The following is a 14625-nucleotide window of genomic DNA, read 5'->3' as shown; positions in this document are numbered from 1 at the left end:
ATCTCTGGAGGAAGACATATGTATGTATTTCCACAACGCTCCATTCCAGTTCAGCAAGCGGCTTTCTGCCGTTTTATTGACGTCGTTGACGTCGTTTTATGCCAGTTTCCGTTGCCGTTGCCGGGACTGTTATGAATGAAAAGCTCATCGTATTCAGTTTTAGTGAACCCTCGGACTGTCTCTGATTGGCTGTCCTGTCGCGTGCAAAAGAGTGTGATAGAGCTGTTTAATAAGACCTTGACCATGATTCTTGTGCACTTTTCAGTACCAAAACACGGAACGTATGCAGGATTTATATTGATTCCTAGCACTTGTGCAGCTCTACGTCAGGGTCTACGCCTTGGGGCAAGTTTACTCTGGCAGCCACAGCACAAGTTGTCGATTAAGCCCTGGAAGTTATTACAGGGTCCAGCAACCACTTCACCCAGGGAAACCCCTGCAGTCACACCTGGGCTGTTAGAAGGAAGTTTGGGATTAGGGAGGTTGCGTAGACAATGCGAGAAGCTGACACTTTGTTTCACCTTTACAACCTTGAAGAGGGCGCTATGAGTTGAGCCAGTTGAAGCATACAATAATATTGTATATAAGGTGTTCGTAAACTCTTGGCTCTCGTACTTCCATCTCTCTTTAGTTTGGTTTAGGTGTGAAGTTGATTTTTTTAACAGTTTCAAGTATTTTAAACAATCGCGATAAACGTAAGACGTTTCACCATTAAGCCATTTTTTGTGGACTGGATGTATGAACAAGTTAACACATAAGAAATAACGTGTAAGAAATTAAGCACGAATGTTCATGTGCCGCCTAACTTAGGGCATAAGAAATACGAATTATCATTAGCCGCCTTAACTTATCCAGTCTGATACTGAGGGCGCCGATGCAGTAGATCCCGTTGCAGCGGGCGGCTCTTTTATCTGATTGGGCGCCAGCGATCGCATGATTTTGTTTTGTGCGCGGGCGGCTCTTATCTCTTTTGTGCGCTGCCGGCTCGCCAGCTATCAAAGCCAAATCCAAATCTTCATTCGAAGTCAAATCTTAACCTGCTTATTTACTGTGCTCAGCATTTTGCACATAATTATATTAATATAACAACTCGGAATTCCCGGTTGCTTTATCTCCCGTCAATGGGAGAGTTGTATTAGAAGCCATCTTCTGAGTCAACGGTTGCGCAACCACCGTCCCCCGCTACAAGAGCGGGCCACGGGAACCCGATCGCTGCCGCCGGAGCCAATGCAACGCATACCGCAGCTCGGACCATTACGACATAAAGATAATTGGCGCCCAACGGGATTTAGGATCCACGTCCCCAAGAAAAAATAACATGTAAGTGACTGTTCGGAAAAAATAAAGCTTGTGAGAGAATTTTTATTTCCCCTTCGCTGATCGTTCATGAGTTGGGACTATAGAAACAAGGTCGAATACGACAGCGAAGAGAGCATAGACTTATTGTACCAGCCCCCAGTCAGAGCAGTACAGAATCAATTTAAAATGGATCCAGCCATGATAAAAGCGTTAGTAGAAGGCGCAATCAACACAGCCCTCGTCGAACAGGAACGACGACTGAGTGCAGAATTTGGCAGGGAACTCGAAAAAGTTAGAAATAGTGTGAGCGCCCTAACTGTAGGTGTCCCTCAGGTGGAAACTTATAAGAGAGTGACCATTGACACTAGTATAAAATGTGTTTCAATTCTAAGTGAAACTAGATATCATAAAATCAGTACCAACTTTCAACGGGAATCATGAGGAATATGTGTCTTGGAGACAATCTGCTCTAGATGCATGCGAAGTTTTCAAAAACTACGCTGGTAGTCAGACACACTACGAGGCAAAAATAAAATCTGTGGAACAGCTCGAGCATTGCTCACATCGCACAACACGGTGCTCAATTTTGATGCAATCATAGCTAGACTTGATTGCACATATGCGGACAAAACATCCCTACGAGTATTACGTCAACACTTGGAAATGGTTAGGCAGGGTGAAACCGATCTAATGGCATATTATGACGAAGTCGAGAGAAAGCTCACGCTCGTCATTAACAAAGTGGTCATGACTCATAATGAGGAGGCAGCTACCATTCTCAACGAGGAATTTAGGAATGATGCTTTACACGCATTCTTAGCGGGCCTCAAGAGGCCGCTAAAATTGTTCGTTTTCCCGGCACAGCCCAAGGATTTGCCATCCGCCTTAGCTCTAGCACGCGAGGCCGAAAATACCATTGAGAGAAGCGCATTTGCCGCTACGTATGCAAAGGCGATCGAGGAAAAAACCATTCAGGCGACGGCAATAGACAGGGTCATCTGGCCCAGGCCAGGCAAGGTAGAGGTCAGGAAAAGAACCCACATTTTGTGGGAAAAAGTAATCAAAATAGCCAGAAACAGGGTGATCATTGGCCAAAGCCAAACAATAAAGAGGCCCCACAAGAAAACCAAGTGCAGCCTATGGAGGTTGACCCATCGATGTCTAGGTTGAGGCAACAGACCAATTGGAGGAAACCACAAAGCGACGTCACACAGGGAGAAGCTCAGAAAAGGCGTAACACGTCAGATCGTATATCTGGGCAAAGACGCCAACGGATAAATAATATAATAAGCAGGCCCCTAACCAAGGGGAAGAAGATTATGCAAACTTAGCCGAGGCCGCGGTTGCGGATATTGACGAAGAAAGTGACTCGGCTAGCGGCAACGACCTGTTGAATTTTTTTAGGGAGCGCTCCCAATTGCCGTTTGTCGAGTGACAGTTGGCTGGCAGAAAACTAAAAATTGTAATCGACACTGGTGCGGCTAAAAATTACGTAAAGCCCGTAAAGGAGCTGAAAAACGTAACTTCGGTCGACACCCCCTTCACCATGAGCTCGATACATGGCTCCAGTGAAATAAAAAACAAGTGCCTAATGAATATTTTCGGGCAAAACGACCCATTTTTTTTGTTAGACACTCTAACTACGTTCGATGCCATTATAGGTTCCGATTTGCTAACGCGAGCGGGAGCGGCATTGAACCTGCGCAGCAGAACAATCAGATACGGAAACGTTACTGAACAACTTTGGTTCCACAACTGTTACAATTTAAGTTTCACCAAAGTCGATGACCTGGTGGTCCCAGGCTCGGTAAATCCGAGTTTAAAAAGATGATACTGAAGAGAATTACAATTTTTTCGACCTCTAACGAGGCGCTTCCCTTTAACTCCTCAGTCGTCGCCACCATCCGAACTGTGAATGACGAACAAGTCTACTCGAAATTATACCCCTACCCTATGGGAGCAGCAGCCTTCGTTAACAAAGAAGTCAAAGAACTGCTGAAGGACGGCATAATCAGGTCCTCTAGGTCGCCATACAACAGCCCAATTTTGGTTGTAGACAAAAAGAAATCTGACGTCAAAGGCAACAGGAAAAAGCGGCTGGTAATCGACTTCAGAAAACTGAACGAGCGAACAATTGCCGATCGATACCCTATGCCGAGCAATAGCGAACTTGGGAAAGGCAAGATTTTTTACTACCCTAGATCTAAAATCAGGGTACCACCAGATACACATGGCGGAAAAAGACCGTGAAAAAACGTCGTTTTCAATTAACGGAGGGAAATATGAGTTTTGCCGGTTACCCTTTGGACTAAAGAATGGGAGCATTTTCCAAAGGGCAATCCACGATGTTCTACGAGAACACATTGGGAAAATATGTTATGTCTATGTAGATGATGTAATAATTTTTTTCCGAAAACGAAAATGATCACGCTAAACACATCGGCAAAGTGCTACAACGCCTCTGCGATTGAAACATGAGAGTGGCCTCAGAAAAGACAAAGTTCTTTAAAGAAAGCGTAGAGTTCTTAGGCTTCATAGTTACCAAGGGAGGAGCCAAGACCGTCCCAGAAAAAGTAAGGGCAATAAAGGAATACACTGAACCCAAAACACTGTTCAGCCTCAGGTCCTTCCTCGGGCTGGTGAGCTATTACAGGAGCTTTGTCAGAGATTTCGCGACAATAGCGAGACCCTTAACCGCATTACTCAAAGGAGAAAATGGTACAGTCAGCAAACACATGTCCAAGAAAGTTGCGATTCAGTTCGGTGAAACGCAACGCAACGCATTCGACCGTCTGCGAAACATTTTGGCGTCAGAGGACGTCATCCTTACGTACCCTGATTTCAAACTACCCTTCGAACTAACTACCGATGCCTCAGCAAGTGGCATTGGGGCGGTTCTGTCCCAAAACGGCAGGCCATTCACAATGATATCGCGAACACTTAAAGATTGCGAATTAAACTACGCCACAAACGAAAGGGAGTTGTTGGCAATTGTATGGGCTATAGGGAAGTTACAAAATTACTTATACGGTACCAAGGAAGTAAGAATCTTTACCGATCACCAGCCCTTAACATTTGCTGTGTCCGATAGGAACACAAATGCCAAAATCAAACGGTGGAAAGCCTTCATAGAGGAACATAACGCTAAGCTGTTCTATAAGCCGGGTAAGGAAATTTTCGTGGCCGACGCCCTGTCCCGACAAAACATAAATAACCTACAAGAAGAGCCTCAGTCCGATGCTGCCACGGTGCACAGCGAGCTCTCTCTGTCTTACACAGTGGAAACCACGGATAAGCCCCTCAACTGTTTCAGAAACCGAATAATTCTGGAAGAATCAAGCCAGTCTCTACGGTGAAGCTTAATAATTTTCGGCGGCAAAACCCGCCACATTATTCACTTTAACTATAAGGACTCACTAATTAAGTCAGTAAAGGAGGTGGTCTTCCGACTTTAGCTACCCTCCCAACACGCTCTGGTGCTTGAGTTCCCAGAAACCAAGTTTTGGCATTGCAAAAACTTCGTGAACGATATCACAGATGCAAGCGAGCAGGCGGAGATAATTACAACCGAACACAATCGCGCCAATAGGGCCGCCCAAGAAAATGTTAAACAGATCCTTAGGGACTCGCTAGCTAATTTGTATCAAATATAAGAATTTGTCATTACCACATTATTATTCATATAGTAGAATACCCCCAGGTTAATATTACCTGTAAGAAGGTCCTAATGTTCCGGTAGCGCGTAAAAACACCGTGCTACAAATGCACGACAATGTCGTGGCGGAAAGCGAGGAGGGGATCCTAGCCGTCAGCGGGTGCGCCACAACGAACTCCGTTCGTCCGATGGCATAATCATCATAAATGGGCAGCGAGCAACGATCAGCGTCGACGCTGATTGGCGGCTAGCCTCATGCTCTGTGGCCTTATCCTATTACATCAATGCTGGAGTCGGAGAAACTCCTCAATAAAGTTGCAAAATGTCATCAGACAGATAGGTATCGCCGAGAACGGAGATGATTTAAGGGGGGAGTAGTTAACACATAAGAAATAACGTGTAAGAAATTAAACACGAATGTTCATGTGCCACCCTAACTTAGGGCATAAGAAATACGAATTATCATTAGCCGCCTTAACTTATCCAGTCTGATACTGAGGGCGCCGATGCAGTAGATCCCGTTGCAGCGATCGCATGATTTTGTTTTGTGCGCGGGCGGCTCTTTTGTGCGCTGCCGGCTCGCCAGCTATCAAAGCCAAATCCAAATCTTCATTCGAAGTCAAATCTTAACCTGCTTATTTACTGTGCTCAGCATTTTGCACATAATTATATTAATATAACAACTCGGAATTCCCGGTTGCTTTATCTCCCGTCAATGGGAGAGTTGTATTAGAAGCCATCTTCTGAGTCAACGGTTGCGCAACCACCGTCCCCCGCTACAAGAGCGGCCCAAGGGAACCCGATCGCTGCCGCCGGAGCCAACGCAACGCATACCGCAGCTCGGACCATTACGACATAAAGATAATTTACATATGTACCCATAACGAGTAGGAACGTTTGTAAGACGCTTCGTAAGCGTCATAACTTTTATACCCGGACATCAGACAATATATGTGTACCTAAGTGGTTTTTTTCTAATTTTACACCATTTACGCCCTTCTAGACCGCCACTCTCCCCCAGAAAACAGAAAGAATTGCAACAAAAAGCATGCATAAGCAAAGCTGCTGGATGGGGGTTGAGATGGGGGTAGTCACTGCAAATTAATTTCTTCATTCTGGCTTTAATAATGATCCGTAGATCTGATAGATATAGTCATTTCCTAAAAAATTGAGTTTTTATACATTTTTAAATAAGTAACATTAACATATCACATGTGTCTTCACACAAAATATGGTGACTCTACCACTTACAGTCTCTGATATCCAGGCGCTCATCAAGACGGACGGACGGACAGACAGACAGACATAGACTCCGCTATTGGTGCTAATCAAGAATATATGTATATTCTTTATGGGGTCGGAAACCTTTCCTTCTGTGCGTTACGCCCTTTGCTCCGACCACAAATACAATATACTTTATTTACCCTTCGAGTACCGGGTATAAAATTGCCTGGAATGTTTTCTAGAGTTAAAACTCAGAAACGGTGCCATGACGAAAGAGTGTAAAAGAACTCTTTATCGAACTACTCTGGCCAAAAACGTTCTTTTTTTATTTTTTCTTTTAATTAAGGGCGTCTTTCTATAGATTTTGATGAAAGTACCTTAAACGAAGCACAAATCAACATTTTTGCATTTAAAGCTTAATATTTCCCAGACGGTAAGCTAAAACCACAAAGTGTTTAGAACCTTTTTAGCTGCATCAAGCTGATGCAACGAACGTTTTTCACAGTCAGATCTAAGTTACTTAAGTAATTTGAAAAGAGAAACCGAAAAAAACCATAATTAATTAACAACATTTTAATACCCGAAATAGATCAGAAAATTAGGTTTGGTTCCTAAAGGAAAAAAAGTTTGATTTTGTCGAGTGGTGTAATATGCGTTGTGGTTCTGGTCTTTGCTTGGCCGCAAAAGCTTTCGAGATGGAACAGCGAAATAGCACAAGTTCGCAAGAAGGCCACAAGAAACCGTTATGTGACGCTGTTGTTGCAACGACATATGTATATGCAATTTTCTTCTTCACTGACTTCAACATTGCAACAACCCTGAATTTTCAAGCCTTAGGTTATTTCCAATAAATTTTAATTTCTCATAAAAAGCACAGAAAAGCACACAAACACATATTACGGAAAATAAAAGAAAATAAAGCGTCTCTAAAAATTGAACTTTATTTGTTTAAACTGTATTAAATTGTATACCAATTAAAAGTGGCAAGAAATATTTTTTTATTTATGGAGCTAACAGCTATGTCACAAAAATGTTAACTTAACAGTGGCAGTCAATGTTAAAATTTGGACTACACAACTTTAAAGATATATGTTAAAAATATATTATTTCAGGTACTTTTGAAAAAAGAGTTCCGGTCAGAAAAAGTGGTACAATTTCCCATAGTGCCGTGTTTTGATCAGCTGTTTTTATACCCGGTACTCGAAGAGTAAATAGGGTATATTGTATTTGTGGGGAATAACGGTTGTATGTAACGCACAGAATTGATCAGCATCAATAGCCGAGTCGATAGAGCCACGTCTGTCTGTCCGTCTTGTTTGTCGGCTAGTTCTCAGAGACTATAAGAGCTAGAGCCAATAAATTTGGGCTCCGGACTGCTGTATGCTCACACTGAAACCAGCGTATTTCAAAAATGAGCCACGCCCCCTTCCGCCCCCTCAAAAGGGCGAAACCCTCCCAAAACTACATTTTGAAGATAAAAGAAAACTAAAAACGCCATTCCTTAGGAAATGGCCATATATATCAGATCACCAAATTGGGATCCGATTGGATCATTATTATAGCCACAATGGAGAAATTAATTTCCAGTGGCTAAACTCACCCTGTCCCGCAGCTTTTTTTGTTTCTTTTTACATTCTCTCATTCACACTCTGCTTCTGATTCACTCGGCCCCTGCCTCTGCCCTCCCCCTGCCGATTCCTCTTCCGACTTTTAACCCACCCCGTCTCAAAGCTTATATTTGTTTTTTTTTTTTTTGTTTGCGGGCCCTGCCTCTGCCGCGAGTCTGCAGTGTGTGTGTCTAGGGAAGGGCGGCGAGCTAAAGGAGCGTGTTGGTGTGAGTAGTGTTGTTGATGTAGATGACAGTGAAGAAAAAATGTAAAATTTGAAATAACCGCTAAGGTGCAGATTTTGTACTGAGTGCCGGGTATAAAAGTTTTGACACGTAAGAAGCGTCTCACACGTCCCTTCTCATTGTCGTTGTTATTGTTGTCCGAGCTGAGACGGAATGCGAAGAGAGCGAAATTAATTGCGTGCATGTGTGCGTGTTGTGATCGCCGTGCCGGGCAAACGATTCTCATAAATAAAAGCCGTTTTTGAACTACTTGCTCAAATCAAAATTGTAGGTGCGATCGTCTAGTAGCTCTCTGCTGCCCTATGGTGCGTCTCTATACGTTTGTCCATTAAAAGCGCCAAACTGTAACACCGATCGCGTGTTGTGTTGTGTTTTGTTTAACAAATGTTGTCTAAACAGGCGAATTAAATCGGGACTGGAAAGTGCAAGTTACATAAGTGCATAACAAAGAAGGCGAATTCTATCTGTGCGTCAAAATGAGCGTCGAAAGGTAATTCAAGCAAAATAAAACAAAGTAATACAGAATAAACTCGTATTTACGAACATAATATGTTCACGTACAAACATGTGTATTTGTTTCGATTGTGCTAATAATTCATATTCATCCGAACTGTATGAGAATTTTCTGCCTGGACAGCTAAAAATACAATATTCGACTTTAAACCCTCTAAGCGTATGAAATATAACAAGTTTTCGGTTCTTTTTGCCGGGTTTAGCCTTCACCTGTTGTCAGGGTCAGGTAGACAGCACTAGTGCTTCAATTCTGAGATTACTGTATTCTGCAGCACCACCGCCATCGATAGCATTCGCCTAATTCAGTGCTATCTCAGCGAGTGTGGGTGGCCATAGTACTATGAGTATGTATGTATATATGTATGTACATGTGCATGTATGATTGTGAATTGAATTCGTTTCCGTTGGCCAAATGCGATTTTTTGGTTCTTGGCTGCTCAATAAAATTTTGGAGAGGGGCAGATTTGTAAAAAAATTAATACAAAACATATTCTTTGCTGTATTTCTTATATGACTGAGATTAGATAGTTGGGGGTTTGCAGACAAAAACACGTGCCAAGCTGTTGGGTAAAAAAGCAAAGTTAAAAGTAAATAACTTCGCAGTGCATTGTATACTCCTACTTTTCTAGAATTTAACAATAATAATAGCCGTGATGACGAATGTTGTTGCCTGGTGCTACATACATACATACATGCATATGTACTTGCTTTCTATCTAGAAATTGACTGATTACCAGATCAATCAATTGTCACTATACGAGAACATGCTACCACTGAAATTTATTAGGAATCTTTGTTACTGTTAATTAACCTTAAAAGCATTTAAAGATAACATAACACATAATTGATCAAATAAAATATTTTTAGAATATTGTGAAATTTATCGTATTCTCAAACGGTGTGCTCTGATGTCTTCTTAAGTTCCTTAATTGGGTTTGCGTACTCCAGAAATTACCCGCTTATTAATTGGATGATAAGCCCATTGTCCTCGTTTAGAATTTTATGTAAGGGAACTAACGAAATTCCCACGCTTCTGGCCCGCTTTATCTTATCTTTCGCAATTCTGCGATGCAATTTAATTGGTAGGTAAACGCCGGGTGAACCGGGCTATGGCTACCCGTAGTAATAGGCTTGTGCTTATTGATTGGACTGACTCATGCCGCGATAAGCGATTTCTCTGCGAGTGATCTGTTATTAAATACTTAGGTTGCGGCGTCAACAGTGTAAGAGCATATCATACCTTTTCTATTAATAATTAATTAATATTTTGTGTTTCACACATCCAAAAATCGATAACCAAACAGATTTGACTGGCTGCGATTTAACTGGTTTACCTAGAATGGCAAGTCCATCGTGCGATTCTTTATCAAAAAGCATCTTTAGGTGACATAGTAGCAAAGCCGCTTAAAAAATAATTATGTTGTATATTATGGTACGCCATTCTGGTACGCCACATAATATAATGCCTGGTGTTTTGATTTGGAATATTGGATACTTCCTTAATCAAAGTCTAACCATTTCCCCCGAAATTTCTGATTGTTGTCTGTTACTTTGCCGAAAAGGGCTGCATTACTGTATTCTGTTAATATGCGTATCACGAAGAACGGATGTATGGTGTGGCCAATGCTAAAAGTTGTACAATATATCTTCAAGGCAAGCACTTATTGGAATACTTAAAGAATACTCATGGCCTTGGCACCAAAATGTAGTTCGAAATGTAGATATTGAACCTCCAAACGCACAAATAATAGCAAACCAAAAGGGATATAATAATAATAAATACCAATACTAGTTTGTTTTTTGTATCGTTTTTTTTTTTTGCGTTATCATCGCGTAGCAAGAGCCAACAGAAACTCAAACGCTAAATTTGTAACGTAGGCATTAACCTCTACACTTCCTCCCATTCTCTCAGGCGGCCCTATATCCACAGATGTTTCCATATTTGCCCGCGCTCTATTTTGCGTGCTGGAAAGAGAGAGCAACTTAAGTGACTAATCCAAAAAAAATTAATTTTTCAAGTTTATTGACGAGTACAACAATAAATGAAAAAGGTGCAAGTACAATCTCACCGAGTGGCGTGCTAAAAGCGGTCTAATTACCATGGAACCGATAAGAGACCAGACCAGACAATCGTAGGGCCTGATCCCCGACAATTGCAATGGTTAGGGCAATTTAAGATAGCAATACATAACTAATTGCTTAGGTTTTGAATTACTGCCGTGAAATGTGATAAAGTTAAATACAGAAAACTGTAACAAGAAATATATTTATGCTGGCTACATCTTAATTGGTCCACACAGTTTTAGAAACAACTTGCCTTTGATGTTATTTTTTAATATTTCACTTATGTACGTATGTACTTACAACTGTAAGCTGTTTTGATTCTTTCGACTCAATTTATGTATGTACTAAATCCACTACATTTGTCTCCTCCCTACTTCAAAAACAGGGATGACGTATACAGCACTTTTATGCCGAACAAACTTGACTATAGTGTGGTGCCCGGAACTGAGTTCCAGTGCAAACTAGTCCACCAAAACTCTAGGAAGCTATCGACCATCGATGAGCAGGACTATGAAAAGGCTAATCGAAGAGGAATGATAAATCAGGTAAGCCAATTTTATATCGACTTTGAAGCTAAATGGACATGCTTTGTCAATATAAATGGGAAATTTCGTCAGGTGTCATTTTTATTCCTGGTACGCAAGGAGTAAATAGATTATATTGTATTTGTGATGAAAAGTGGATGTACATATGTTACGCACAGAAGGAAACATTTCCCACCCCATAAAGTTTATATATTGCTGTATCCACAATTTTAAAGATAAAACTTATTCCGTAGGGAATGCTCACATTGCTTAACTCTACAATCTGGTCAGTCCCTTGTCAAAGATTTGTAAAAGTTCGGTACTGACGAGACATGCGAAGGCGTGGAAGATATTACCTATATATTTTGTGAACGACAAAATGATAAGATACGGAATTGAACTAAAATTTCTTTACACAATGCTATGAAACGCGATTGGTGGGGGCTACATGTGGCACTCATGTGATGAAGGCGCTCAAATTGAATGGAATCGATTGGGGCTGAATTGGCTTTCATTTACTTTAACGTGCCCGCAAAACAATTTAATTGGTTATGTAGCAGCAAGGGCAATCAAGAACCAGTCGCGAGATCGTTTATCACTATCACCAGAAATCATAAATGGTCTCATGTTCATGGAACGGATACCCTACTACATCGAACGGCGTGTGGTTTATGAGTCGCAACTTCAAATAAAGCCAATTATTTTGCATGATATTTTAAGCATGGGACTCTTGTTGCATTTTCACTCAATTGAGCTCTTGATGGTATGATTCCTTTTGATTGACATTTTCGTTTGATTTTTCCAGGTTCTGGCCACCTGCGCGGTCTTGTTGCTGTCCGCCGGCTGTGGCATGCCCATTGGATTCTCAGCGGTATTGCTGCCCCAGCTAAGTGATGGAAATACCACAGAGATACCCATTGATGTCAATACAGGCTCGTGGATAGGTATGTTGAGGCGAAAATTATAAACTGCGACAAGATCTGTGCTGTTGGTTACCCTTAGTACATCCTTCTAGTCTGAATAAGATTCTGGATATAATTAATTTCTTCTCTCTCTTAACCTTAGCGAGTGTCCACAGCTTGGCCACGCCCTTTGGTTCGCTGCTGTCCGGGCCCCTGGCTGACTATTTGGGACGCCGCAAGACTCTGCTGGTTTCGGTGATTCCCCTCTTTCTAGGCTGGACCACGCTGGCCACAGCCAAGAGCATTAAAATTATGATTTTTGCACGCTTTCTGTGCGGCTTTGCCACTGGCATTCTGGGCGGACCAGGACAGGTGAGTTATCCTTTTGTGTATGTGCGTTCAGAACGCTATCATCAGTTCATTCACTTTTCCTCCCATAAATGGCCGTAAATGGCTCATCCTTGAACCATACCGTGTGCGGGACAGACAGCTGCTGACAAGTTGTCCAAGCTGGGCTGCCATTGTGTCTGTGATAATGCGAGTAAGCCGGCTGTTTATTTATTTACTCGTATGTTATGGATTTGTCCGTGACTTATGTTGCGGCCAAAATGATACCGATAGCCGGACACATAAGCGCTGAGGTCTTCGTCATTCCAATTCATCAGTGTCGACTTGAAATGGCCGCGCATCATTTGCATTAGCACAATCATTCCGCACACACAACCGCTCCAGTTCCGGATTCTTGACCTTAGTCTACAATAATGCTTTGCGATTATTGTCATGAGAGTGGTGGGTGGGTGTGCGATGGGGAATGGGATGGATGCCTTTTTAATGCGACTGTTGCGCGTGTGTGTCTTCTCAACAATTTTTCGTTTTCTTAATGGTTTGATTTACGATATTATGATTACCACCCAAGAGTTCCCCCATTCAGAAGATTAATATTGAGATTTCGACTTAGGATTATGATGTTGATGCTTTTGTGACCATCAATTTCATCAAATAGTTTGTTTGTCTGCGACCAGAAAATGTTTTTCTTCTTGTGTTAGGTCAGGGCTTAGTTGGGTCACTTCTACAATTCAACAATTGGTATTTTGATTTTAGTTTTTGATCAAGATACCATTTTGTGTTGCTTAATATTAGTTGCTTAATGTTAAATCTCTGTCAACTCCCACAGGTCTACATAGCCGAGACAGCGGAACCCAATCTTAGAAGTCTTTTGATTGGGGCACCCTACGTAGCGTATTCATGTGGCATACTGCTTGTCTACTCACTGGGTTCGCTAATGTACTGGAGGAATGTAGCCTGGTGTGCCAACGTACTGCCGTTCCTCGCTGTCGTCTCTATCTACTGCATCCCCGAGACGCCGGCCTGGCTGCTGCGCAACGCCCATGAGAAGAAAGCCCTGAAAGCCCTGATCTTTCTCAGGGGCAGCGGGATCAGTGCCCAGAAGGAGGTGAATGAAATGAAGATGAGGCTGGACAAGGAGCGGGCCACGACCAAGACCAACGAGAATATCTTTAGTCTGTGCTGTCAGCGGGTTGCTATTAAGCCTCTGTTCATCGTGATTGTGTTCTCGCTCCTGCAGATGTTCTCTGGCACCTTCATTGTGATATTTTATGCCATCGATATTGTGTCGGAGTTCGGAGCCGACTTTGATACTAAACAGGCTGCGATATGGACGGCTGCTGTTCGGGTCGTCTGCTGTATGATGTTCTGTGCAATTTTAATCTTTGTGCGGAGGCGTCGCATCATGATCCTGTCTGGTATCGGCTCGGGCGTATTCTGCCTGGCTTTGAGTGGCTTCATGTACGCTCGGGTGGGTCATACAAAGATGTCGTACGATGTTTTGGTGGCTGGTGGCTGCCTATTGGGCTATATCGTCTTCAACACAGCGCTAATGGTGATGCCGGGCATCATGATTGGTGAACTGTTTCCGGCCAGGATTCGTGGCCGGACGGCGGGCGGAGTGTTTGCCTCCATGAACGTGGCACTGTTCATCTTTGCCAAAGGCTTCCCTGCCCTACAGTCGCTGCTAAAGATGAGAGGGGTCTTTCTGGTATTTGGCTTTTCCAGCTTCCTGCTAACCATCTTTATGTGCCTATTTCAGCCCGAGACGAAGGGTCGCAGCCTGGAGCACATCGAGGACTATTTCAATGCCAAAAACTGGCTGTGGTTCCGTCGGGACCGTGGATACAAGACGGTAAAGCTCACGTCCCTACAACCACTCAAAGGAAACGCAACGGAAAGCGCTTAAATTACTCTTAAGGGGACTAGATTTTATACAGGCCTGTTAAGATTATAATTAGTTTGCTTAGTTATTATATGGCGTACTCTTAGCTGTATTCGTAGTGCCTTGCAGGTTTTTAAATCTATAGATTTTCCAGTGTTCATCAGTCATTCCAACATGGTAATCTTCACGCACTACGTTTATCAATTAAAATTGTGATAAAAATGCTTTAAAATGTATCTCTTTTTTAATAAAATAATACAGACATACATATGTAAATATCTAAATGGTAAAGTTAGTTTAGATGAAATTAACTGGTTTTATTTTTCAAAATCAGAAAATGTATTTTCTAAACCAGTATACTC

At 42.3% G+C, this 14625-nt stretch overlaps 1 protein-coding gene across 1 annotated transcript; it reads left to right on the top strand.

The window, feature by feature from the left end:
- The first annotated feature begins 8309 nt into the window (after window positions 1-8309).
- On the top strand, window positions 8310-14516 carry LOC117581382 (facilitated trehalose transporter Tret1-2 homolog). Its single transcript, XM_034268524.1, has 5 exons — window positions 8310-8520; window positions 10993-11152; window positions 11937-12075; window positions 12197-12405; window positions 13208-14516. The coding sequence occupies exons 1-5, from the start codon at window positions 8507-8509 to the stop codon at window positions 14285-14287; spliced, it is 1602 nt and encodes a 533-aa protein (XP_034124415.1). The 5' UTR covers window positions 8310-8506; the 3' UTR covers window positions 14288-14516.
- Window positions 14517-14625: the final 109 nt, after the last annotated feature.

This window comes from Drosophila guanche, unplaced genomic scaffold (assembly GCF_900245975.1).
Source record: "Drosophila guanche unplaced genomic scaffold, DGUA_6, whole genome shotgun sequence".
Taxonomy (NCBI): domain Eukaryota; kingdom Metazoa; phylum Arthropoda; class Insecta; order Diptera; family Drosophilidae; genus Drosophila; species Drosophila guanche.
Note: the sequence above shows the minus strand (reverse complement) of the source record. Positions and strands in the feature narration are given on the sequence as shown.